This window comes from Microtus ochrogaster, unplaced genomic scaffold (assembly GCF_000317375.1).
Source record: "Microtus ochrogaster isolate Prairie Vole_2 unplaced genomic scaffold, MicOch1.0 UNK35, whole genome shotgun sequence".
NCBI classification, from domain to species: Eukaryota; Metazoa; Chordata; class Mammalia; order Rodentia; family Cricetidae; genus Microtus; species Microtus ochrogaster.
In genome coordinates this window covers 2,752,179-2,778,018 of record NW_004949133.1, presented here as the reverse complement: position 1 = coordinate 2,778,018, position 25,840 = coordinate 2,752,179, and the positions used below count along the sequence as shown (strand labels likewise).

At 54.8% G+C, this 25,840-nt stretch overlaps 2 protein-coding genes across 3 annotated transcripts in view; both read left to right on the top strand.

The window, feature by feature from the left end:
• Positions 1 to 1,745: 1,745 nt before the first annotated feature.
• Positions 1,746 to 18,685, top strand: Igsf9 (immunoglobulin superfamily member 9). Its single transcript, XM_026789979.1, has 21 exons — positions 1,746 to 1,772; positions 3,764 to 4,027; positions 4,257 to 4,445; positions 8,947 to 9,099; positions 9,759 to 9,913; positions 10,116 to 10,233; positions 11,563 to 11,704; positions 11,800 to 11,945; positions 12,041 to 12,183; positions 13,430 to 13,570; positions 14,097 to 14,213; positions 14,421 to 14,571; positions 14,765 to 14,888; positions 15,121 to 15,296; positions 15,482 to 15,732; positions 15,933 to 16,017; positions 16,103 to 16,279; positions 16,569 to 16,611; positions 16,869 to 17,714; positions 17,911 to 18,038; positions 18,269 to 18,685. Exons 2-21 carry the CDS (start codon positions 3,970 to 3,972, stop codon positions 18,448 to 18,450), a joined length of 3,525 nt encoding a protein of 1,174 aa, XP_026645780.1. The 5' UTR covers positions 1,746 to 1,772; positions 3,764 to 3,969; the 3' UTR covers positions 18,451 to 18,685.
• A 1,466-nt stretch (positions 18,686 to 20,151) lies between these two features.
• The window catches only part of Tagln2 (transgelin 2), a 7,719-nt gene continuing 2,030 nt past the window's right edge, over positions 20,152 to 25,840 (top strand). The window contains exons 1-2 of one of the 2 annotated variants that reach the window (XM_005368567.3): positions 20,152 to 20,230; positions 25,385 to 25,591. In XM_005368567.3, coding sequence (XP_005368624.1) covers positions 25,412 to 25,591 — 180 coding nt within the window. In that variant the 5' untranslated portion in view covers positions 20,152 to 20,230; positions 25,385 to 25,411. Of the gene's footprint in view, positions 20,231 to 21,251; positions 21,267 to 25,384; positions 25,592 to 25,840 lie in introns of those variants that run through there. The other variant, XM_026789963.1, reaches the window with a different exon arrangement.

Genomic DNA, 25,840 nt, shown 5'->3' with positions numbered 1-25,840 from the left:
GAAAACCATGAACATATAAACTTTTAAAATTTGAAAACCATTTAAAATCTCATTTTTTTTTAAAAAAAAATAATTTTAACATCCACATGAGATTAGTTTATCTTTCTACCAGAAACCACCATAGACAGCAGAAACGAAACTCTTGGACCAGAGGTCCAAGAGCCAGTGTCTTCCAATTGGTGAGGAACCAAGAAATCAAAGACTTCCCCTTTTGAGCTTATAGTTTGCAGTTATGTTCAGGCTCTGTTCACTAACATGAAATCATCTTGTCTCTGTTAGGGTAGCCTACTATGCAAACTAGCAAAGCCGCTAGTTCTGGGTCCTTGTTGGGGCAGTGGGAAAGACCAAGTTTCTGTCCCAGCCTGCTTTCCCCTCCTCCAAGCTCTTTGTGTGGCTTCCAACACTCAGGCCCTTACACCTGGGAGAATGTTCCAGCTCTCAAGGCTTACTAAAGATGGAAGGCCAAACAAAACGATGGGATCTGATTTGGATGACCAGCATTCGGGGTGGTGTGATAGTGATTCAGGCGTGCTTAAAATCTTTCCCCAGGGTCTGCTTCCGACCCCGATGTCATTAACTTCATGCCTGTTACAGTCAGTGGGAGCTTTACCCAGTCAGTTCAGGGAGGGCTTCGGGAGGAACACCCTGGGAAGTTCCTGGACAATGTAGCTTGAGCCTGGTGGGAAAGCAAACAGCAAGTCTGCACCCCCACAACATCGCCAAGCTGAGAGGTACTAATTTCTGAGGGCAGGTACATGCTGCCTGTGGGTGAAATGTCCCAAGGGGGTGGGTTCCGCGATCCAGGTTGGATCTCAGGCCCTGAATGGGCCTAGGTGGGAAGTTCCCTCATCTGGTCCAGCCGCTGTTTTCATACTAGTCAAAAGGAGCTGCACTCTCTTCGCGGGGTTTCAGTGCAGATTGCGGGAGCACGAACCAAAGCATGAATCTACCCCAGGGTTTGGCACCCTGCAAGGGATTTGGTGTAGAATCAGATATTTCATTCTTTCTCTTTCAATCTCCGTTGTCAGGGTGCCTGTCATTTCTTCCCCCGGGGCTTCATTTCTCTAGGTCTTTGGTGCTAGAAGCTGCTCCGGCAGCCCCAAACTAGGAGCTCAGCCTTCAGCAAGCTACACACAAGGGAGGCGCCTGAGCAAAAGCTGGGAGCTAGCCAATACAGACAGGTATTTCCAGTCCAGCGAAAGGAAATGGGTGGGGGTGGGGATAAAGAGAGGCGATCAGATGGGCCCAGGACTTGGGTGGATCCCCAGGGAGGGGGCGGGGAATCGTGCTCTCCCCCAGGTGCTTCTGCTCCTGGCTCAGATTTCAACCTTCGATGCCTCCTTTGTGGCACGCTTGTTCGAAAAGGGGAGAAGGCCACGGGTAAGTTTTAAAGGAAGGAGGGCATGTAAGCAGCCTGCAAAGGGGATAGTCTTCTGCGGCTCTTGGTGCCCGGGTCGGTCTGACCCAGTAGCCCATCTAACTCGAGGCGGGAAGTGGCAATCAGCCTTCCCACACTTAGTTGTATAGAGCTCCACGAGGGGGCGACTGGAGCCCACGTGCGACCGCGTCCTTCTGTCTCTAAACTACAACTCCCAGGCGGCTCGAGGGTCCCGCCCGCCTTGCCCGGCCTCTGTGGGCTCCAATTGGACGCCGCGGGAGGGGGGATTGGCGGTCTCCAGGGCGACGGGAGGCGCTCGGGGCATCTGAGGCGGGGAGGCGGGTCCGCCCCCTATTGTGTGGCTGCGAGAGCAGAGCTGTGCGGTGCAGAGCAGGTGAGGGTGGGGGTGTCCTGGGGCGTAGAAATGGGGTACCGGCGGGGACATGGAGGGCAGTGAGGAGTTGTGGGGGCCAGAGGGAAGCGGGGGAGCTCTAGAGAGAAGTGAAATTATCTGGGGAAGCAGAACTAGGGTAGCTCTGGGAGCGAAGTGGAATCACTGATGGGTGAGTGGGGGTTCCAATAGATCTGGAAGAGTGTAAGAGGTAAAGGAGGGGAGTTCTTGGCGGGTTCCAAAAGAGAGGCGTTCCAGGAGCCAGAGAATGAGAGGGAACAGAGAATTGTTGTGGTGGGCTATCAGAAGTGTATTATGGGATGAGTCCTGGAGGATTGGAGGGTGGGGGATTCCCGGGAGATCAGGGTGGGGAAAAGGAGGAGGGCGAGTGGGAATTCTGGAGGAGGCCAGCCAGGGGTGCTCTGGAGCGAGGACCTGCTGCAACTGGAGATCAGGTGTGAGAAGCTGGAATTTTGCAGACACTGTGAAAAGTGTATGGCGGGGATGGGAGTCCTGGAAGAAACGTGGACTGCTGGATGGGATGGGAAGATCAAAAGGACAGAGGATGGATGGGGAGCAGGAGTTGGAAAGATTCCAGGAAAAGTGGGGTACGTCCTGGGGTTGCCTTGGTCACAAGACTCTTGGTCGAGCTAGAAGAGCATGGCCTCTGTATGGTACAATTGGAAGGTTTTCCAGGGAAGTCCAGGAGAGCTGACTGGGAGGAGCGGCAAGAGGCATGGGAATGAATTACCAGGGGTCAGACATACAGGGGTGCTACTACCCCTGTGGAGGGTATTTTACAGACAGTGCTGAATTGTGTGAGGCCCACAAGAGGGTGGAGGCCTCAGAGCAGAGTCCACTGGGTTTGCCAGGCCCAGGTCAGGGCCCTTTGGTCCTTTGTGACTGCCTTAGACACTGAGAAGTTGGTATTGCTGGGAGTGCCTACCTTCCATGCTCCAGGGCTTGTTTTGTGTATCCTGCGGATTCAAACGCAGTTTTGGCTACTCTCAGATCATGCCTCTAGGGTTAGGGAATGGAGGGCCTGGCAAATCCTGGCACCCCCAGGATACTAGAGAGGAGTGTGTGGGAGTAATTAGTGTGAGGCGCTAAGTCGGGGTGTCTGGCAGAGAGAGGGTTCTCTGGCAGCATCTTGAAGAAAGTGGCTATAGCTGCCAACTCTGGATCTGTCCAGACCTGGAGGATGCCGCCTTCCTGCCCCCCCTCTCCCCATCCTTTGCAGGTGGGGAAGGCAAGCTTCTCCTCTCCCAAGTCCCTGACTGACTCGCTGCCAAAAGCAGTGTTGCCTGAGTGGAGAATATCTCCAGGCTCCAGGGTGCCACCCAGAGGGTGGGAAATGGGGTGAAGAATTGGATATGGGCACTCTGTGGAGCATTCTCTACAGGGGAAGGGATTAGAGTCTACCTGAGGTTTGCTCTTGACTAGCTGTCTGCTTCTGAGCAAGATCCTGAGGGTCCTTACTGGTCACACGGGGCGGCGGTGGTGAATAATGGTCCCATCATGTCATCTGTTCCCTTGTTGGCATCGGGAGAAAGGGCAGAAGGGTGGGGAGGCAAGTGCATGATGGACTTCCCATGTGTGAGAACCCTTAGTTCCCTTTGCTTACTTTGCTAACAGCGGAGTATCACTTGCCAGGCATTCCCAGAATTCCCTTGCTTTTTCTAGGATCTGCTCCCTTACCCGTGTAGTCTCAACCAGACAGCACTCTCTTGTTCTCTAGTGTTCACATCCTAGCTTACTCTCAGGGATTCAGGATCTCTGGTTTGGGAGCTAGGAGAGTCTAGCAGTGGTAGAGTCTGGCAGAAGTGAGGCTGCAGAGTTGGTCCCCAGCAGTCCAACCCCAAAGATCTCTGGTCTCTGCGCAGGTCCCTTCCTTTTCTTGATGCCGCCTCCTTCCAGGCACCTTGCTCTAACAGGGTTTTCTTCTGGTCTCCTCCACTGACCAACTCTTATGTTACCTTATATTTTGCATTTAGATCTGGTGGCTCTCCAGACTGGAACTGCTCCCTCAGGTGTTGCCCGAGCTAGGCATTAACTGGAAGAGTGAGAGCCGAAACTGGTTGCCTGAGGCGGATCAGAAGGACCGATGCTCTCTGGGATTGCTGGGCAGCAGACATCCTTCCGGCCCCTCCGTCTAGGCTCCTTTGGATAGGAGGGGCCGGGTGAGCAGGCCAGCTGGGCTATGATTTGGTGTCTCAGTCTGACCATCCTCAGCCTGGTCATCAGCCAGGGGGCTGACGGTGAGCCAGACCCCCCGGGGATCACTGACTCTGTTACCCTGGAATGTGACTGTCCACTAAGGGGTTAACTGTGAGCGTAGGAGAGGGGCTAGGGCTGGCTCAGAGAGGGTTGGGGGTTCCTCCCGTCAGTGCAAAGTCTTAAGGAAACCAGAGAGATGTTGATGGAGCCTCCCCACCCATATCTCATCTTGATCCCTTGCTGTTCCCTCATGCTACCCCACCTCGTTAGGTCGAAGGAAGCCTGAGGTGGTCTCTGTGGTGGGCCGGGCTGGGGAGAGTGCAGTTCTGGGCTGTGACTTGCTGCCTCCAACTGGCCGTCCCCCTCTGCATGTCATCGAGTGGCTGCGCTTTGGATTCCTGCTTCCCATCTTCATCCAGTTCGGCCTCTACTCTCCCCGAATTGACCCTGATTATGTGGGTAAGAGTTGTCCTTAAGTGGGAGGGGGGAGTGTTACCAACAAAGGAGGGCTGAGTAGGCTGCCCTGGGTCCTCTCCAAGCGCATCTCCTGCTCAGCTGCCCTAACTGCTTTAGCAAGCATGGCCCTGCACCCCAGTAGTGCTAAATCATTGAAGGATTCATTTATTTGCACATGATGCATGCACACATTAGAGCTTTGCTCTTTTAGTTATGTGCGGCCTGTTGCACGGGAGACCCTGCAGCCCTGTCCCAGGTATCCATCCTAACTTGCTAACTGTTCTATCCTCATCTCATGCAACCTTCCAGACTCCATCTTGATCTTCTGTAGTTTCCCCACTAAGCTCTATGCTGGTCTCTCGACCTGCTGCTCTGTGTCTTCACTACTGTCCGGGATGCCAGACTAGAGGGGCCAGACTTTTGGGGGGAGTGGGCTGAAGGGACAGCAGAGTTGTAAGGATGTGGGCTCTTTGGGTATGAGGAACATAGTCAGAGAACATGAACACAGGCGGGGGGTTGCAGGGGTAGGCTCCAGTTCAGTTCCCCAAAGGTCTAGGCATAGGCCTATGCTACAGCATTGACTGGGTCACTGCTTGCGGAGGCTCCTGTGGAGCCATACTCTGTAGACCCCCCAGTTGAAGAAGGACCTCTTTCCTACTGCACCCCAGCTTATTCCTAATCCTGGATGGAGCCTTAATCTGAGTGGTTCACTGGAAAGTCTCAGAGGACTTGTAGGAGTACGGGTCTGGGCTCCTGGGCAAAGGCGATCCTTGGTGCTTCCTTTTCAAAAGTGAAACCCGGAAAAGGCCACCTGGATTGATGCTAATGGGGTATTCTTTTCTGGCTTTGGTTTGAATCCTGAGGGAAAACCTGGGATTGGTTAGGCTCTTGTCATGGGCTGGCTGAGCTGAGGGGAGGAGGCGCTGGCAGGTGCCTGCAGAAGAGAGTTTATTTTCAAACTGGGGGCAGTTATTGGCAAACAGCCTAGCTGGGAGTGTGCGTGTGTCTACACAAGCCCTGGGGACTTAATGAAAGTGGGCCTCAATTAGCACAAGTAGAGAGAAACAGCACAGGCACAGCCAGCCTCCCTGTCTGTGCCTGTCTGTGCCCAGGGGGCTTTGGCTGCAGGGCTGAGGCTGGACAAATTCAAATTATCGCCAGGCAGAGAGAAGGCAGGGTGGGGGAGAGGCGAGGTGGGAAGGGCTTTCCCTGGGACTCCACCTGGGAGATGTAAAACTCGGTATTTGCTGCAGAGATCACCTGGTATTGTTTGTTGGTCCCTAGACAGATGAGCCACGAGATGGCCTGCTTCCCTGTCTACCTGTGGGGTTTCTCCAGGTCTAAAGGCTGCGAGTTGCGAGCCTTTCGGTTTTCTTCTTACCTCGACCCTTTGTTCCCCATCTTGCCCCTGAGCAGCCTGGAGCTCCTGGTCAGCCACATGGGTCCTGCTCTGGTGAAGACCCCAGAGGGGAGGCCTCTGAGCCCATTAACCCTTTATTGCTTTGCAGTTCAGAAGAGGGGGGCCTCTTGGCCTTTGTGCAGGGGACTCACAATTGTGGTTGCTAAGCAACAGGAGGTGGAGGTTGCTGAGGACAATGCTGTTCTGTCATAAACCCTGTGGGCAAGTGGAGGGGAGACGTGGCTTGGGACGGCATGAGGCCCGTGGCCTAGAATGTGGGAGGAATCACAGAGAGATAGTAGCTTTGGGAACCACACGGAAGGGAGAGCTGGTTTTGGAGGGTTCTAGAAGCTGCGAAGTAGAGGAGCCTAGATGTATAAACTAACACAGGAGTAGTAAAAGGGGGTATAGAATGATCTAGAACTAATAGATTAAGGTCGCTTCGGTAAAGTATTTAGCATAGCACCTGGGTGGTGTGAGACAGACCAGACTGGGGAAAGGCAATCTGGACTCAGGTTTCCTGGGGTGGATATTAGACTAAGGCAGAGTCAGGGAGACTGGCTCTTGGCCCTTGCTGTGTTTCTGGGATGTCCTGCAGAGGAGAAGGGACCGTGCTGAGTTGCTTGACAAATCCCTTCTAGCTGTCCATCTGGAAGGGCCGAACTCACTCTCATAATCCCCACTTTCTGCCTTTGATCCTTCCAAGCCGGCTGCCTCGATGCGTCTTCCCAGGACTTCTGCGTGAACCTGTCCATGCTCATGGTTAATTTACCGTGGGTTTCTTGCCTCTGCAGAGCCCGAGAGAGCAGGCTCTGTCCTATGTAGGAGATCTGAAGTCCCTTAGGTTTGGTCATGCAGGAGGAGGGCAGGCCTGTCGGAAATGGGCCCAGGAGATAGGAAGTTACAGGACTGGACTCTGGTTACCTTGTTCTGAAACCCTGCAGCCCAGCAGTCTGGACCTCCTGGGGAGGTTAGTTTGTACATCATGCTGCACTGAATATTCTGGATAACAGACATCAGGACTATTAGCCATTAGCAGATAACATTTCTTAAGTGAAATCGAAGATTATGCTCAGTGCCCTGAACGCTATTTGATTCTAATGTTGGTGTTCAGTGGAACGCTCACCGACTGGGGAGACCTGGCTCCATCTTCTAACAGCTATGTAATTTTGGAAAGCAGTTTGACATTAGTTCCTTCATCAATAATGGATTTTGGAGGAGGATTAAATATGGTGACTGTCTAATATTACATGGCTCATATTCAGCACTCAGTCTTTCTTCCTTCGCTCTGGAACTCAGCGATCACCGTAATGAAAAGTTCTATCCTGTGGGGCATTGGAGGAAGCTGCAGTCTGGGATCTGCTGGGCTTAGTGGCCTGGCAGGTGAGAGCGACAGGACTCCTGAAGGTTTGGGGAAGGGTATTCTTATGCTAAATATTTACCTGCTAGGCCCATTTGTATCTCCTGGGCAGGGATTATACACCTAGACCTATAAGCGGGTCCACCCATTCTAAAGAATCCTCACCCCGGGGACCAACTATTGAAGGGAAAAAGCTCACTAGCCACCCAAGATCGTCTGGCTCTCATCTTTCCAGTGGCATCAAGGGCACACAGGCCGAGTTTCTACTTCAGATAGGCCACCCCAGGGTAGAGTGGAAGCTGCATGGAGGGTGGGCCACACAGCAGCTTCAGGATTGCTCCTGCCAGGGAGGGTTGGGATAGGCAGGACTCGCAAAGCGCCACCTGGGAGCTGCACTTGCCTGTCCTCTGAATTTTAGGGAATCCCATTTGTTCCCAGCAAAGGTCAAGTGGGGATGGGCGCCTGGTAGGTGCAGGGGGCTGAAGCAGCTGGACAACCCAGGTGAGAGGATTTCAAGGAGGCAGAGAGGGAAAGACCAATACTTAGGAGGTGGATTTGGGAGATGTAATGAACAAGTATATGGCAGGGGAGGACGGAGGAAGCCAGGTTGTGCCAGGCTCCCCAGAGGGCAACCTGGAGCGTGATGGTCGTTCACTGGGCATGGAAAGAGGAAAGGGAGGAGATACGTTATCAGATGACGGATGGGGCCAAGACTGAGTGTCGACTCCTGATTTCAAATCTGCATCTTATCCATTGGCTTCACAGCCTTTATTGGAGCAGCCGGCGATGCCAGGTGCCATTATCGTTATCTCCGCTTTACCTCTTGCTTTCCACCTCATCCCGAGGAAACTGAAGTTGACAGGTGGAGTAACTTGCCCCAAGGAGCATACAGCTGAGCTGGATATTTGGGACTGCCTGGGTATTTGGGACTGCCAAGCCTGAGCCCTTCTCTCTCACTTCTGCTGCCCTGCTAGGGGCATCGCAATGGCGTCGGAGTGTAGGGTTCCCTCAGAGGAGGGTACTGAGGGGTTGGGGTGGGCATCGCAGTCAGCCTGGTGGTATGCTGTGGGTGCTGACTTGGCAGGAATGAGGTGTCATTGTGCGCTGGGGTATGTGGCTTTGTGGAGCTACATGTGGTCAGTCAGCTGGGGCGCGGAGGGGAGGGGATGAGCCGAGAAGGCTGCTGACACCGCTGCCTGGCTGGGCTGGACTCCGGCCACTCTAAGGCGCTTAGGCCACTGATAATAGCTCTGAGGGATTACGGGCTTTGGCAGGCGAGGTCTGGGTCCCCAGGAGGGCCAAACACTGCTGGGGATTCCAGGGACAGAGTTGTCTAAAGGCAGGAGTAACCCCCCAGAGGACTTCTACCTTGATCTCATAAAGGGACTCAGGGATGGTGGATCTTCTAGGAGTCCAGGGGAGACCAAACACTGGCTCTTCACTCAGTTCTCTAACAGAGAAGTCCGGAATATCTGAGGGTAGCATTCTCTCCACTTGCCATGCCTTGAATTTTTCTGGTCTGGGTCTCAGCTATTGAAAGGCAGGAGCAGTCGGAAGGATTAGACATAGCAATCTATTCTCAGCGATCCCGTTTGTTCCTCTGCAGACCCTCACTCTTGGATAACAGACCTAGGCTGTTCTCAACCTCTGGGAATGGCCTGTGTGACCAGGACCGGGATGCAGGTGGGGGCCCCTGCGGAGTCCTTTCCTTCACCACCCTTGATTTAGGACTTCCCTCCTCACAGGACGAGTCCGACTGCAGACCGGAGCATCTCTCCAGATTGACGGGCTCCGGGTGGAAGACCAGGGCTGGTACGAGTGCCGTGTGCTCTTCCTGGACCAGCACAGCCCTGAACAGGATTTTGCCAATGGCTCCTGGGTGCACCTGACAGTCAATTGTATGAAGCTGGGGAGCAGGTGGTGCAGGAAGGGAGGGGGGTGATGGGAAACCCGGTGGTGAAGGAGAAGAGGGAGCTCTGTCTGTCCCAGCGCCTGGCTGATGCCCTGCCCACCCTGGCATCTGCTCACTGTGTTTGCTCATGTAGAGCTTGCCGCTTACCCCTGCTCCCTCTCCCCGCTTCAGTTCTTCAAAGAAAACCCAGTCAGCCTCTAGGCTCTGAGTCAGGAAAACTTCTTCCTTGGCGGAGGTCTTGGTTATGTTGTATTGGGCTCCGAGTGATACAGCTTACCCATGCATGGCTCTTTTCAGCAGGGACCTTGCTTCCTCCTCAGCACTATACCGGAGACAGTTGTAACCAATTCCCATTTCCTAGGTGACACGGAGACAAAGAATCAGAGAGGCAGCGTGTGCCACCAATGAGTGGCGGGAGATGAGTCTAAGATCCACAGTGACTCTCCCCTAGCTCTGGACATGCAGCCAGTGTTGGGATGGTCCTATGTCCCTGGTACAGCAGACAGGTGTCCCTGGGCTAGTATTTTCATGTACCCTGGCAGGCAACAGCTCTGGTACAGCAGACAGGTCTCCCTGGCTTTTGAATACTGCTTTGGGGGGGCTGATAGCCTTTCTGGCAGCCCCTGATGTCTCTTTCCCTCACAGCGCCCCCTCAGTTCCAGGAGACTCCTCCCTTAGTACTGGAAGTGAAGGAACTGGAGGCTGTTACCTTGCGTTGTGTGGCCCGGGGCAGCCCCCAGCCTTACGTGACCTGGAAATTCCGAGGACAGGACCTTGGCAAGGGCCAGGGTCAGGTACAAGTGAGTGGGCCCCCTGGATTGGGAGGGCAAAATTGAGCGGGCAGGAGAAGCGCAGAAGCCAAACTGAGAGATGGGTTGGAGGGAGGGGCTGGTCATTGGCTTCCCTGAGCTGGGGTGCTGCCTCCCTCTGCTGGCCATCCCTGGAAGCGCAGGGTGTAAGGCTGACCAAACCGGAAGGGCCTTACTTAGACTCATTACTTAGGTGCAGAACGGGACTCTGTGGATCCGCCGGGTGCAGCGAGGCAGCGCTGGAGACTACACCTGCCAAGCCTCCAGCACGGAGGGCAGCGTCACCCATACTACACAACTGCTGGTGCTAGGTGCTCTTTGGTGGGAGGGCTGGGGACATGGGCCACCTATGTGAGAAGACAGGACCTGTGTTGCGGGGGAAGCACACAGCAGATGGGGAGGAGGCTAAGATCTGAGGAAGGGGCCTCTGTAGAGTGAGAGAAAGGATGAGGAAATGGGCGTTTTAGTGCGGTGTATCACAGTGGAGAGAACATGGATACTAGTGTTATCTTGTAACAAAGGTTTATACCTACCTTCTTGGGACTTTGACAAGCACAGAAAGTGGCACGTAGTCATGCGTGCTCAGCTTGACTGAGGAGAGAAAGGAGCTGTGTGAGGCAGGAATGTGTCTTCATAGCACCTCGTTTCCTGGAGGGGAAACAGATCAATCTGTGATCCACTGAAGTGCCATTGTCGTTGCTACTTGACAAGGGCAGTGCTGGGTCACAGTTAAAGGACAGAGACCTTGGCATCGGGAAGGCCCAAGAAGAAGTCTTGCCTCCCTCTTTGACCTGGGGCGAGTTACCTCATAATGTGTCTGCCTCTGAAACCTCACTTCTTCATCTGCCAAAGCAGAAAGATAATCTTGGTGCACCGGTTCTTGTGAGGGCTCAAGCAATGAGCCAGCAGTGGGCTAGGCATGAGGGCTGTGGCCGGTGCTGTGTGTATGTGTGAGCACGGGCACTCAGGTCATTTCCCACTTGTTACTAACAGGCTGTGTGTGTGGGCCCAGCGATGAAGAAGGCAATGAGGGCATGGTAGCTAGATACAGTGTTGCAGAATGTGTGTGGTTAGGTTAGACAGGCATTCTGGACCTCGGATTCTCTAGGAACAAAAAGGAATCAGTCTGGCATGGGGACAGCCAGATGCCCAGACTGGATAGATGACAATGACATACGGAAAAGTGGGTGGCCAGGAAGGGGTTATGGGTAGGTAGGCACTGGGCTGAACGTTTTTTTTTTCTACATAAAAGGCCATTAGTGTTGAGGTGATGTGGGAGTCTAGATCCTGGCATCGGCACAGCATCTTTGATGACGGATGGGTACCTATGTGGGAGACACAGATGTGACGGGGACAGAAAGAGTAAATGAAAGAGTTAAAACTGACCCTCCTTCACATACAGTTTCTAAGCAGAGGGAAATAGGGTAACTAGGGTTACCTGTCACCTCTTGTGAAACGAGGCCACCTTGGAATAGGGAGCAGCCTCTGGAACAGGATGGGTTTTCAGTCACAGCTTCCGCTTCAAGCCCTCAAGGCCTGACAGCAACTTATTCTCTGTTACAAAGGGCAGAGCCAGAAGTGCCCCGAGGGTCCCGGGAAGATGAGGGGCTGAGGTCATCTTTCTGCTCTGTTTCCCACAGGGCCACCTGTCATTGTGGTGCCCCCCAACAACAGCACGGTCAATGCCTCCCAGGATGTTTCTTTGGCTTGCCAGGCTGAGGCATACCCCGCTAACCTCACCTACAGCTGGTTCCAGGATGGCATCAATGTCTTCCACATTAGGTAGGGTAGTGGAGACAGGGGATTGACGAGTAGCATGTGAGGGACTCCCTGTCTGGGCGAGGCCCGGGCTCCTCATCACACATACCACATTGCAGCCGCCTACAGTCTCGAGTGCGGATCCTGGTCGATGGAAGCCTGTGGGTCCAGGCTGCTCAGCCCGATGATGCTGGCCACTATACTTGTGTGCCCAGCAATGGCTTTCCGCATCCACCCTCCGCTTCTGCCTATCTCACTGTGCTCTGTAAGTCTGAGCCTCCGCTCCCAACCCTGCTCCCACCCCTACCCCCGAGACAGGCCCAAGACCCTGTCCCCCAACTTGTCTCTATGTTCTTTCAGACCCAGCACAGGTGACAGTCATGCCTCCCGAGACACCCCTGCCCCTTGGCATGCGGGGGGTGATCCAGTGTCCAGTGCGTGCTAATCCCCCACTGCTGTTTGTCACCTGGACCAAAGATGGGCAGGCCTTGCAGCTGGACAAGGTACAGACTTGGGGCAGGGGAAGGAAGGTCTTAGCCAGGTGTTATGATGGTCCGATGGCCAACTCCAGTGGGTGGCTAAGTGTAATTCAGTGCTGTGATTAGGAAACATGCTTCTTACCAGATGCCATGTTGGGTGGTGGGTGTGGGGGTGTAACAAAGAAGTATCCATCCCTAGAGCGTTACCTTGGGGATAGAACTGCGACCGGAACTGTCCTGGGAGGCCAGAGAAGGAACAAGGCTTCGTTTGCTTTTGGGTCTGGTTGAGGAGGGAGCAGTAACAAATTCGGGGACCTTGGATGATAGATCTTAAAAAGTGGGCAGCCATTCCACGCAGAAACCACGCCGGAAAGGCAAGGTATTGGATAGTGTGTTGAAGAGACGACGGACCATGCAGTGACGTGGGAGCAGCTACGAGCACCTGCAGGGACTTGAGTGGTGTAGAAAGGGCTGGAAAGACAGGTTGGGGCTTAAGGAAAAACTGCACGCCAACTTCATATGACCTCATTCCAAGCTGATTGAGATCTTTTGTTTGTCTGAGGAGACTATAAATTCTTTGAGGCTTTGCGTCTTTTCATCACACTGTCCCCGGGGCTTTTACAACTTTTACAACAATTTCGGTAAATTTTCTGTTGAAAGTTTACAAAAATCTTGAGGCAGTAGCAGCAGTGGGGTTTGGCGGTGGCAGTGGTGCGGCATCAGGGCTGTGAGTAGGGGTTCGAAGAGGGCAGCTGGAAGGTGATTAAGAGAGAATTCGGGTGAGGGGTTGTGGGGCCTGAGCTAGAGAGGACCTGAAAACAGGCTTCGCACTCAGACCAGACCAGAATGACAAACGAGGATTTAGATACAAAGAGTGAGGGGCTGCACTTCATTCAGTAGCATGGGGGTGGGGGTGGGGGTTTCTTACAGAAGAGGATTTTGGAGTAGGAGATGCAGAATTTAGCAACGCAGTGCTGGGAGGAAACCCCACCAACTCTAGGCATGGCATCCACGCTACTCTCCGCTATTGTTGGCACCGTGAAGCTGCGCTGTGCAGTCTCACACCCACTGATAAACTGATAATAGCCCCTGACAGGAGAGAGAAGTGGAGGTCTCGAGTCCAGAGAGAGGGTCAGGCTAAGACCTAGAGCTGATGGATCGGCTTTCCACGAGAGACTTGCCCATATTTCTTCCTCTCTTGAGTTACCTCTCTTCACCCCAGCTTTGCCTCTCGAGTTTCTCTCTACTTTTCATTTCCTCTGCCCTCTAGTTCCCTGGCTGGTCGCAAGGCCCAGAGGGCTCACTCATCATTGCCCTGGGGAATGAGGATGCCTTGGGAGAATACACCTGTACCCCCTACAACAGCCTTGGTACTGCTGGACCCTCCTCCGTGACCCGAGTGCTGCTCAAGGTGAGGCTCACAGCCAACCTGCTGTGGTGTGGCTGGGTGGCTGAAAATAATACATTCTAAGCCATGTTTAGAGGGTGGAGACAGGCAGACAGGTGTGGGAGGGGCTCCTAAGTCTGTTTCTTGTGGTGGCCATAGCAACAGCCAGCAGACAATGCAGACATGAGACCGGGCAGTGGGACATCAGTCACGTACACATTCACAAAATGAGATATCTGTCTAATCTCAAGCCTTCTGCCTCCCTTGCAGGAGTTCCACGGGGAATGGAGGAAAGGGGGGGAAGGGAGGGAGAGAGAGAGAAGAGAGGAAAAATGATCTGTAGAGACTCACCTATCTCAGAGAGTCTGACCCCAGCCCACCATTGCTCTTCAGTCCTATCTGTTGGAAGCAAAGACACAGAACCGAGAGATGGAGAATAAGTTAGAGACTAAGACAGCGTAGCAGGGGTCTGGGAAGGGGGGACACCCGAGCTGAGAGATGAGAGAGGGTCTGTGAAAGAGGCCCCTCCCAATACAGATCTGGCCTGCAGGCTCCCCCAGCTTTTATAGACCAGCCCAAGGAAGAGTATTTCCAAGAAGTGGGGAGAGAGTTACTCATCCCCTGTTCCGCCCGAGGAGACCCTCCTCCTACTGTGTCTTGGGCCAAGGTAAGGCTCCCAAGTCCCGACTCGGCTCGACCTGGGCCCATGCCTGCTGTTCCCCTGGTTGTATTTCTGGAAAGGAGGACGTGTGAAGGTATAGGCTGTCAGAGGCAAGGTGGGGAAGGATCAGACTGTCACCTGGAGAGATGAGTGGCCGGCCCCTTGGTGAGGGGTGGCTGCATGTGTCCTTAGGGCTCACCAGTGGTTCTGTAGGTGGGCCGGGGGCTGCAGGGCCAGGCCCAGGTGGACAGCAACAGCAGCCTCATCCTTCGACCCCTGACCAAGGAGGCCCATGGACGATGGGAATGCCGTGCCAGCAACGCTGTAGCCCAAGTGGCCGCTTCTACCAACGTCTATGTGCTAGGTTAGTGGTCTGGGATGGGGCTGGGGAAGCCGTGTGAAACAGGAGATGGAGGTATTGTTCTTGGGAGGTCTAGGTGGGGATTTGTGGGGATGGGGTTCCCCCAGGGTCGTGGGTGGAGGACGAACCTCCGATTTACTTTTTACCCTACTTCAGGGTCCTGATCAGCATCCCTCCCTCCATTCCCCCTACCCAGGCACCAGCCCCCATGTCGTCACCAATGTGTCTGTGGTACCTTTACCCAAGGGTGCCAATGTCTCTTGGGAGCCTGGCTTTGATGGTGGCTATCTGCAGAGATTCAGTGTCTGGTATACCCCACTGTGAGTGACCTGTCCCTGACTTCACCCTGGATCTACCTGGCCCTCTGCCCTTCCTTCCATCCCTCTGTGCCTAGCCACACGCTAGCTCTGCTGTCTTGTATTTTCATAGATTCTTAACATTCAGGGCCAAGGTCCTGAGACTTTGGTGGTTGAGCAGAGGGGTGAGGTCAGCTCTTTGAAGCCCACACCATCTTGATCTTCCTTGCTGATGAGATTTCCCTATATTCCCCAGGGCCAAACGTCCCGACCGAGCCCACCATGACTGGGTATCTATGGCTGTGCCTATGGGGGCTACACACCTCCTAGTGCCAGGGCTGCAACCCCATACTCAATACCAGTTCAGTGTCCTTGCTCAGAATAAGCTGGGCAGTGGGCCCTTCAGCGAGATTGTCCTGTCTATACCAGAAGGTAAGGGGTCCCCATCCCTGCACCGCACAGAAAAAGGATGGGGGAGGATCTGGGGTGGAGATGGGGCAGAGATGCTGAGCAGCTTGGAGTCCAGAATGTGGCAGAATGTGTGGGAAGGCCAGGGGAGGGGCAGAATGAAGGAGTCTGAGACTCTTACCCCTCATTTGTCTGTCTGTCCCATCCAGGCCTTCCTACCACACCAGCTGCCTCCAGGCTTCCTCCGACCGAGATGCCACCTCCTCTATCCCCTCCTAGAGGTTTGGTGGCAGTGCGGACACCCCGGGGGGTACTGCTGCATTGGGATCCCCCAGAACTCATCCCTAAGAGACTGGATGGCTATGTCCTGGAAGGACGGCAAGGCTCCCAGGACTGGGAGATACTGGACCAGGCTGTGGCAGGCACAGAAGTCCAGCTGCTGGTACCTGGCCTCATCAAGGTGTGTGCAGAGAGGGAAGGTCCTCCTGGTGACTTGACAGTGTCCTCTTCTTCCCTAATCCTGTCTTCTCATCCCGACTCGGCCATTTCCACCCCCTGTCCTACCTCATTCTTACCTCTGACTGCAGTCTTCACAAAAGGGACAGTGGCGGGCAGTGCTGGCCCTGATCCGCTTCATGGCCCCCCACCTCTCATCCCCAGGATACTCTCTATGAGTTCCGCCTCGCGGCATTCGCTGATGACTATGTCAGTGGTCCCAGCAACATAGCCAACATCTCCACCTCTGGTGAGAACCCAGCGGGAGGGGGAGTTGCTGGAGGGTATATGGGGATACACAGTCCGCTGACCCTCTTTTCTGTCCCTTTGCCCAGGCCTGGAGGTGTACCCTTCCCGAACACAGCTACCAGGTCTCCTGCCCCAGCCTGTATTAGCTGGTGTTGTGGGTGGGGTCTGTTTCTTGGGCGTGGCAGTCCTTGTGAGCATCCTGGCTGCCTGCCTCATGAATCGGCGCAGGGCCGCCCGCCGCCACAGAAAACGCCTGCGCCAGGGTAGGTGCCCTCACTCCTCCATCCTCATCACTGGGGTCCCGAGTACTTACTACTTGGCTACTTTTGAAGGGCTGCCCATCCGCCAGATGTCACTTCCTGGGAGAGTAGTTTCCCCCTTCCCCCTCCCGCCCTTTGTTTTTTACATGGTCCTGGTGCGGCATCCTTCCAATCTGGTACCTGGCCCTTGCGTACCCTTTTCCCAATTGGATGGGAATGCAGTTGAGGGTTATATCCCTGGAGCTTGGGCAGAACTTTACCTGGATCGCCTGCTGCTCTTCTGTCCTTACAGATCCACCTCTGATCTTCTCCCCACTGAGGAAGTCAGGCACGCAGTAAGTCCTTTGACTTCTTTGTTTTCCTTCTGCCTCCCCGTCGTCGCTTCCTCTGTTGTACCTTCAGAAGGAATTAGAAAAAAACAGAGGGAAACGAGACTAGAAGCGTGTTGGCCCCGGCTTGGGGACTAGTCCCACGATGTTTATCTCCCTTCCACCCCCACCACCTGGTGCTGCCCTTGCTTGCTGGCTATAGCTCTGCTCTGTTGTGCAACAAACCTTGCAAGGCCAGACCCCGATCTTCTATCTTTCCCTAGCTCTGCTCCTGGCTCAGGCAGCCCTGACAGCGTGACCAAGTTGAAGCTCCAGGGCTCTCCGGTCCCCAGCCTACGTCAGAGTCTGCTCTGGGGGGAGCCTGCCCGACCTCCTAGCCCCCACCCGGATTCTCCAATTGGTTGTGGACCCTTGCCACTGGAGCCCATTTGCCGGGGCCCAGATGGCCGCTTTGTGATGGGACCCACTGTGGCCCCTCCACAAGAAAAGTTATGTCTGGAGCGGGCAGAACCTCAGACCTCAGCCAAACGCCTGGCCCAGTCCTTTGACTGTAGCAGTAGCAGCCCTAGTGGGGTACCACAGCCCCTCTGCATTGCAGACATCAGCCCTGTGGGGCCGCCTCCTGCAGCCCCCCTACCAGGTCCAGGACCCCTGCTCCAGTACCTGAGCCTACCCTTCTTCCGGGAGATGAATGTCGATGGGGACTGGCCACCTCTGGAGGAGCCTACACCTGCTCCACCTCCAGATTTCACGGAGCCCTGTGCTCCTTCATCTTTCCTTCCACTGCCCGACTCACCTCCCACAAACCTCAGGGCAGTGCTTCCTAGGACAATAACGGGGGTGGGGGCCTCCTCAGAGCCTCCTTACACAGCTTTGACTGACTGGACACTGAGGGAGCGGGTGTTGCCGGGGCTTCTCCCTGCCGCTCCTCGTGGTAGCCTCACTAGCCAGAGCAGTGGGAGAGGAAGTGCTTCCTTCCTGCGGCCCCCCTCCACAGCCCCCTCTGCAGGGGGAAGCTACCTCAGTCCGGCTCCAGGAGACACCAGCAGCTGGGCCAGCGGTCCGGAGAGGTGGCCCCGGAGGGAACACGTGGCGACAGTCAGCAAAAGGTAAAGGCAATAGCTACCCATCTTGGCCCTGGCCCTCCATGCTGCCCTGTCAGTCCAGATCTCTCTCCCCTGCTCCGCCCCCACCCGCCTAGGCTCTCACCCGGGAGAAGCTCAGTCTGATTTAGAGGAGCCTGGGTTCATACTTTGCAGGCGGCCCTCTGTTCCTCCACTCAACACCTTCCACCTGTCCTAACAGGAGGAACACATCTGTGGATGAGAACTATGAATGGGACGCAGAATTCCCCGGGGACATGGAGCTGCTGGAGACTTGGCACCACGGCTTGCCCGGCTCTCGGTCCCGCCCTGAACTTGAGCCAGAGTTAGGTAGGTGAACTTCCTAGCCTGCTGCACTGCACTGCCCCGCACTCCTTGTCCCGTGTTCTGAGCTGGTCCCCCTGTTTCTCAGTCAGTTCCTGAGTCTCCGGCTCCCTGCCCTGGAGCGTCTCTTGCTCCCCAGGCTCACTGCCTGCAAAAGGGCCTTTGGAGCCTCAGGCTTGAGCCCTTCACCCAATTAGTCACCGCAGCATCTCGCATCTCAGCTCTTCCCTTTGAAGGTGCGAAGACTCCAGAGGAGAGTTGCCTCCTGAACACAGGCCATGCTTCTGGCCCTGAGGCCCGCTGTGCTGCCCTTCGGGAGGAATTTCTGGCCTTCCGCCGCCGCAGAGATGCTAGCAGGGCCCGGCTACCGGCCTATCAGCAGTCCATCTCCTACCCGGAACAGGCTACTCTGCTATGAGCACAGTGTGAGGCTCGGAAAGAATATGGATCTGCAGAGGAGGCCAAGACTCTGACTCCAAGCTCGGCCACTGCCCCTACCCCTTTGTGCCCAGGCATAGACCCCTGATGATGGCCTGAGGGTAGGCTTGCGTGAGCTTGGTGTAGAATGAATGTATTGACTCTTTAGTTGAGTCTGGGGGGTTGAAGCGTGTGCGTGTGTGTGTGTGTGTGTGTGTGTGTGGTGTTTATAGTGTGGGTGGTGCAGGTTCTTTTTTTTAAAAAAAAAAAACGGTGAATAAAAGTTTGAAAAACATGTCTCTGTTACCTATCTTTGTGTGTAAGAAAGGCGAGGAAGTCCCTGGACCTGTACAGAAAAGATACTGAATGGGACACATTCAACCATCATTCAAAAAGTAGTTGTTGAGGGCCTAGCAGGGTCAGCTAGTGGAGATTTACTGTTAGGCTAGAAGCCATGAGAAAATACAGAAGTCACCGAGATAATGCTTTGTCCTTGGGGAGTTCTTTCTGGTCAGCGAGGCAGACAAACATTTACAGCAGACCAAGTTCTGTGATAAAGCCATAAGCTGGCTATTACACTGGCACAAAGAGTCCGGGTTGTGTCATTTCGTAAGTACTTAGAACGTGTGGGACTTCCTGGGACCCTCACAAAAGGCTGAGAACATTCCCTGTGTGCCAGACACGGTTCTGCGCTCTTTCTGAGTGCTGTTTAAGTGGCCACAGCTTTGAGTTTATTTTGTAGACAGGGCAACTAATGCTTAAGATGCTTTCGTAATTGAGCAAAAGCCACACGGCAGGTAAGAGGCAGGGCAGGTGAGGTGCCAGTGAAGAAAACAGAAACCTTCCGGGGGTTGGGGGAAGACACCCTAAAGGCACAGACGACCTAACGACATTCTCGAAGTATGAGTGGGTACTCTGGGAAATAGAAAGTGCAAAGATCAGGGAGGAACTAGCTGTCATTTTTTTAAAAATCAGGCTCAACTGAGGTCTCCCCTAGAATGTGAAGAAAGACAGCACTGGTGGGTTTTAAGTGGGGACTCCATTAATTGAAGCCTGGAAAAAAGCAGGTGTCCTGGACACCCCTAAACTATTGCTTTCCACCCTAAGGGGCAGAAAAATGCCTGCCCGCTTCCTCCACTAAGCCTCCCCCTTTCGGATCCCGCCAAGATGTAAGGGGAAAATGTCAAGTTATTAAACATGAGATGGAAGGGTGGGAGAGAGAGGTTCGGTCTGAACCCCAGGCCCTAAGTCCTACCACACCCCTTGGGCTCTGGGCAAGGAGTGACCTCACTGTTAGTTTTTGCCCAGGCTTGAAGTTAAATGGCAAGCAGAACCACGTGGGGGTGCTGTCCCAGCCTGTAAGCCCCATTCTGGTCACACCCTGCTCAGTCCTGGGGGAAGGCTCTTCAAGTACCTTCATTTACCTTGCCAGTTTTTAAACCTGCAATCGCGAGCTAACCTAGGCAGAAAGTTTTCTACTGGATTGTAAGTCTGAGGTAGCTGAGTGGAGATTGGGTTCTCATGGGTGGAGACCTAGGCAGGGGCGCCAAGGACTCAGCAGGTCCTTTAACCCTCATTCCTGCCTACAGACCACCTATCTTAAGCACTCCAGCATTCCTCTAGGCTGCGCCTTTAAACCTTCTCGGCCCTTGCCCCGCCCCTGGTCCGCCCCGTCTGAGGCGGGACCCTCCAGAAAACTCCAAGCCCGGCCGGGTCTTCAGCTCCACTCGCCGCTGCGCAGCCCCTGACGTGCGCGTGCTCTTATCCAGCCCGCTTGGACGGTGAGCAGGACCGAGGGACCAAGGAAGTGTGTGTTGGGGGTGGTGGTGGTGGTGGTGGTGGGAGTATGTGTGTGGTCTGTAGAAAGCAAGAAGCCAACACTTGATTGTTGCTCCAGGGAGCGTGGGGGTTATAGACTGGCGGGCGCAAAGGTCTGAACCGGGCGCCCCGCCCCGTGCTGTCAGGTCCGGTTCCCAAGTTTTGATTCTGCATTGTTGGACAATTAAGTAAAGCGAGCTTTGCGGGTGCTTAGACGGGGCATCCGTCCCTACCCAAGGGTCGGGTTCCAAGCCCCAGCAGTCTACTCCAGCGTCGAGTTCTTGGGGAAGAAGGAAGGAGGGAGTCCGACGTTCGCAGGCTGGTGTTGAGTGGTGGCAAGAATAGGTTTCTGGAGCGCGCCCTGGTGCGTCTCCGCAGTCCCTGAATTTACCGTGCGACCCTTTCACTTCCTGGTCCAGGAGCACGTGTGGGCACTGCCTGCCTTCTGTGTCCTCGAGACTGCCCTTTTGCGCCCTTTCCTGCTAGTTTGCTTTTCTGGGTACTCGGGTTCACCACCTAGGGTCACGGGTCTCGGTGCCTTACTTGCACAGTGGCCTGGTCTTCTGTGCGACCCCATCCCTTTCCTGGAGAGCCTTTGACCTCGGACATCTCGGGGCTGCAGCCCTGACTGCACTAGGATGTGTCCTGTCTGGAGGAGTTGGCTGCTGTCCAAGCTCTCCTACCCTAGCCCAAGCCCCGCTGCCCCCTCCCGTGCCCCCTGCTGCTGGGAAAGCTGGTGGTGGCCGCGGGCGGGCGGACGGGCGGGCGGGCTGCCCAGACCTGCGTCACCCCAGTGGCGGGAGGGTGGTGGGTGACTCATCCGCAATAACGGCCCAGGGTGTGGCCGTGGGGGTGGGGGCGGCGGCTGAAGGGGTTGGACCTGCAGACCGGAAGTAGATTGCCTCCTCGCTGGGCTCCGCAGGCCTCCCCGTGTTCGTATGGGAGAGGTTCTGGAATACTTGGTATCCGGAGCAGAAGCAGCGGTAATGGAAAGTGAAGGTGCGGTGTAGGAGACCTGTGGCTGGACGGGCTCCCCTTGTTCTCTTAATCCGGAGCAGGAGTCAGGGACAGCGCCTCATCTCTAAGCTCCTCCCAGTTTCTCCTTCCTGCAGTTCAGGGTACACCTCAGACTTCGGGACAAGGTTGGGAGGGGTGAGCAGGGTGCTATCGTTCCAGAGCCAGCAAAATAATCTTTGTCCTTGCCATCCCCTTGCGCACCCATAACTTTACTGTCTATGCCAACCCCCAGGGAATTGGCGCCCAGCCTGTCTTCATTCACTCCATGGCCTTGCCCTTCGAGATTGCCAGGTGTGGGCTTTCCTACCCAGGATGTGTCCTCTAGACTTCTTCGATTCTTGCTTCTCTACCCACAAACTACATATGCCCTCCCGGTCCGCCAAAGCTGCCTCCTTGTACCCTGAGAACGGTTAGGATCCCTCATACCCCTTTGCCCAGGGCCTCCACCCAAGTCTGTGTGGAGTGGGTGTTCCTGCCTGGGGGGCCCCCACCCTGCCTCCATTCTTCTGTTTGGTACACAGAAGTCATGGCAACGGCCTCCACCCCCTCCTCTCCTGAGCAGGCCTTTTGGCTTCCTGTTTGTGGAGCTTTCTCTTCTGCTCAGGATGAGGTGGTGAGGGGGCTGCCCCTTGGTGGGGGGAGGGTCTTCCCCCTGCAAGGCATCCCCTTAACCACAGTGCTCCCCAATGGCCTTCTGCCTACTCGTTGGGCATTTCTGTTTCAGAAAAGTCCCAACAGTCCCAGCTGGGAAGTTCCCTATGCTCCATCTGCACCATAAGAGGACAGTCCCCTTGTTTTCCCAATAAACACTCAGTCAGGAATCCCAAAGTCTGACCCTTCCCAACTTGGTGTTCCCCTTGACTTCAGCATTGACGCTGAATGGGGCTAGGTAAGCTGCCAGCTGTGGTTTGGGTGGAGCCCTGGGCTGGAAGGCCTTTTGCGGCCCCTCCTTCTTTCCAAGCTCTTGTAACCTTGTAGGCCTGAGTGAGGATTGTTCCTAGGGCTGCTGTTGGCTCTGGAGTTCGCCACTGCCAGCCCGCCATGTAGGCTATCCAGCTGTTGCTTCCACTTGAGATACCCGGTTCTGGTCATCTCCCACAGCTGTGTTCCAGATTGACAGATGTCTTTAGCCCACACCGGAGGGAGACTTGCTATTTTCTCTTTCTCTGAGGGAGGGCTGGGGTAGGTCTCCTGGGTGTAACTAGGGTGGGTCTCTCCAGCTGCAGCAGCCACAACCCATCAGCTGTCTGCCTGAGGGGGTAGGGAGAGACACAGCTGCTGGCCAGGCAGGCCTGGCTGGGATAGCTTCGTCTGAGAACTCCGCCCCATGGCTCTGCCACTTTGGGGTTCTGGGGTCATGGCCTCGGAGTGGACGAGAGATACTGCAGCTGGACAGCAATGACCTTGCCAGCTGTGTCCAGGCTCCAGAGCCAGGGGAGGGACCCTCAGTAGTCCTCTGTCTGGAGATAGATCAGGGGCAGCGGGGGACACTGGAAAAGACTGTCTTTGGACTCCTTCTTAACCCCGGTATCTGGGTTAATCATTCTCTTGTCCTTTCTTTACTTATGCCCGGGCTTCAGGCCCATGAGCTCCCTAGAAACAGCCCGAAGTGGCAGGGGCGAGGCTATTTCCAGAAGAGAAGTCTAGAAATTGGGCAGGGAAAGGAGTCTTGCTTCTGATGAGAGCTTTTAGCCATCTCCTTTTCCTGTCCTGTCTTCTAGTTACACCTAGAACGTATAGACTGGGAGCCGCGTGGCTGTGGGTGGACAGTGTGGGCGAGGATGCTCGCTCACCTCTTCTGCCAGGACGCAGCCACTCCACACTTCTACCTGCCGTCATCATGCTGATTGTGTGTGTGGCCCATGGCGTGGTGTGGGTCGGGACCCGGCCTAACATTTATCTGGTCTGACTGGGGGAAGTCTCCTAACAAAGTTTAAAAATAGCTGATTTATGGGGCAGATCCTGCCGGAAATGTGCAGCTGGATAACCCAGGGTAGGAAGGGATGGCCATGTTGAAGGGTGGGGAAGGGGGCACTGGCCCAGCACACAACCTCTGCCCAGATGCATGACATTATTGGAGACAGCCTGGCTTCTTGTATTTTGGCGGAGCACCAGCGCCCGTTGTGGGGGTGGTGGGAGTGTTTAACCTGGGGTGCATGAGAGAGGGAGCCAGAATGACTTCATCTCTTAAGTCTGACCTGGCCTGGAGCCAGATGTGGGCTCCCTGCCTCTCATTGAATGGAGGCTCTTGTCCTGGGAATACCAGTTTTTGAGCTGTCAGAGACAGCCAGCTGTATTTCTGACCAGAGAGAAGGACGCCTAAACAGGGGCTGGGAGTCACAAGTGAGGGACAGTGTCCCTCCTCTGTTCCTGGCAGGACCCCTAAACAGGGGCTGGGAGTCACAAGTGAGGGACAGTGTCCCTCCTCTGTTCCTGGCAGGACCCCTAAACAGGGGCTGGGAGTCACAAGTGCGGGACAGTGTCCCTCCTCTGTTCCTGGCTCCTTCAGGCATCAGCAGCGTCTCCAGCGCCTGCTCCCAGGTTCCTGGGTGTTGGACCTGTCAGCAAAGTGGTGGGTGGGAAGGGCTGCCCACAGCGAAATGCTGCCAACTCAGACCTGTGGTCAGAAGCTACCGGTTCCTAACCAAGGTCCTCAAGGAAAGTTAAATTCAGCCGTGCACTCTGCCACCCAGCCGTTGTTTCTCTCCCAGGTTTCCCTGAAAATAAAGCCCAAGGCTCTGGGGTAATTTCCCTGTTTCTGCTCTAACAGACTATGAACTTAGTGGCACACGGGCTGCTCTAATGGGTCTAGAAACCCAGTGAGTGAGTGTGTGTGTGTGTGTGTGTGTGTGTGTGTGTGTGTGGTGGGGTCTCACTGGTGGAGGTCCAGGTGCTGGCGGGGCTACATTCACTGGGGCTGATGAGCTAGGGCAGAATCCATTTCCTTTTCTTTTCTGGGCTTCTAGGGGCATTGCCTGATTCATGAATATGCCTGATACAGGCACTCTCTGCCTTTCCCCCTCCCATTCTGCCCTCTCCTCTCCCTGAGAATGAGAACTCTTGTAAGAATATTGGGCCCGCCTGGCTGACACTTAGTAATCATTCTGTCTGCAAATGCGCCCCTCCTCCTTTTTTAACTCCTGTAAGGTGATCTATCCCCCAGTTCTGGGAATTAGTGTGTGGACACCTTCGGTGGTGAGAGGAAGGGAGGAGGAAGGGGGTTATTCTGTCTACCATGATGCCTCAAAGGGAAGGGAAAGCATTTGGTTTTTTACTGCAAGGTTTCACAGAGGAAATTCCCTTGGCAATCTAAAATGCGGGCCTCCCTTTCCCAGCAAGGCCACCCAGACTGCTTCTGTCGCCCTGGGTCTGTTAATTCCTGTAACATGATCTGAACTCTGCACCTTAGCGTTCATCCTGTACACTGCTTACACGATCACCTTCACTCCCTGTGTCCCTGCGATGGCACTAGGGAGAGTTCAGGGCTGAAGACTTTTTTTTTTTTTTGGTTTTTCGAGACAGGGTTTCTCTGTGGTTTTGGAGCCTGTCCTAGAACTAGCTCTTGTAGACCAGGCTGGTCTCGAACTCACAGAGATCCGCCTGCCTCTGCCTCCCGAGTGCTGGGATTAAAGGTGTGTGCCACCACCACCCGGCAGGGCTGAAGACTTTGTTCTCTGCTATAATCCCTACTGCAGACGCTCCGTTAGAAACCTAGTGGTTAGTGGAAATTAATGCCACTCACTCCCCATCTTGGCGTAGGTTTCCCTTATGCTCTATATTCTCTGTTCCTGAAACATTTTCTAAGGCTTTGAAGAGCAGGGTTGGGGGCTAGACTGACTGATTTGCCTTTGTTAGGCCTCATTACTCCCAGTAAAGATCTGAACCGAAAGCATTTACCCCATCCTTTATTCCCGTGGGTCCTAGGCTTCATCCTAGATGTAAACCATTCATTCAAATGAAATTTAGAATCTGTGTAGCCTCACACCAGAGGGCCAGAGTTCAGAGCCCTGCTGTGCTAGCTCCTGGGCAGGAATTCCCTCTCTGGCCCTCACAGGCACCCTGAGTATTGTAGAATTGACCGTGGTTATATTCTCCCACAGCTCCTCATCGTCACCACAGCTGTCAGAATGGCCAACCGGGGACCTTCCTACGGCCTGAGCCGAGAGGTGCAGCAGAAGATTGAGAAGCAGTACGATGCGGACCTGGAGCAGATCCTGATCCAGTGGATTACCACTCAGTGCCGCAAGGATGTGGGCCGGCCCCAGCCTGGGCGTGAGAACTTCCAGAACTGGCTCAAGGATGGCACGGTGAGAGCGAGCTAGGAGGTGCAGGGAGGGCATGGGGGCCCTTTAACCCAAATAGGAGAAGAAAGAGGACAAATAGACCCAACTGTGTCGTCAGCCTGAATCTTTCCAGAGGCTGCTAGAGCCCCCGTGCTTTCTGACCTTTCCATGGGGTGAAGGTCAAGGTGGATGTGTCCCTTAGAACATCAGCTCATAGGTGCTGGGAGAATGGCAGTTTGAGCCGGGAAGTGGTGGAGCATGCCTCTAATCCCA

Excerpts from the sequence above, each read along its gene's own strand:
- Igsf9 (XM_026789979.1), top strand. The coding sequence starts at position 3,970 with ATGATTTGGTGTCTCAGTCTGACCATCCTCAGCCTGGTCATCAGCCAG. Across the intron at positions 14,214-14,420 it reads CTACTGTGTCTTGGGCCAAG|GTGGGCCGGGGGCTGCAGGG; the intron begins GTAAGGCTCCCA and ends GTGGTTCTGTAG. Across the intron at positions 14,889-15,120 it reads AGTGTCTGGTATACCCCACT|GGCCAAACGTCCCGACCGAG; the intron begins GTGAGTGACCTG and ends TATATTCCCCAG.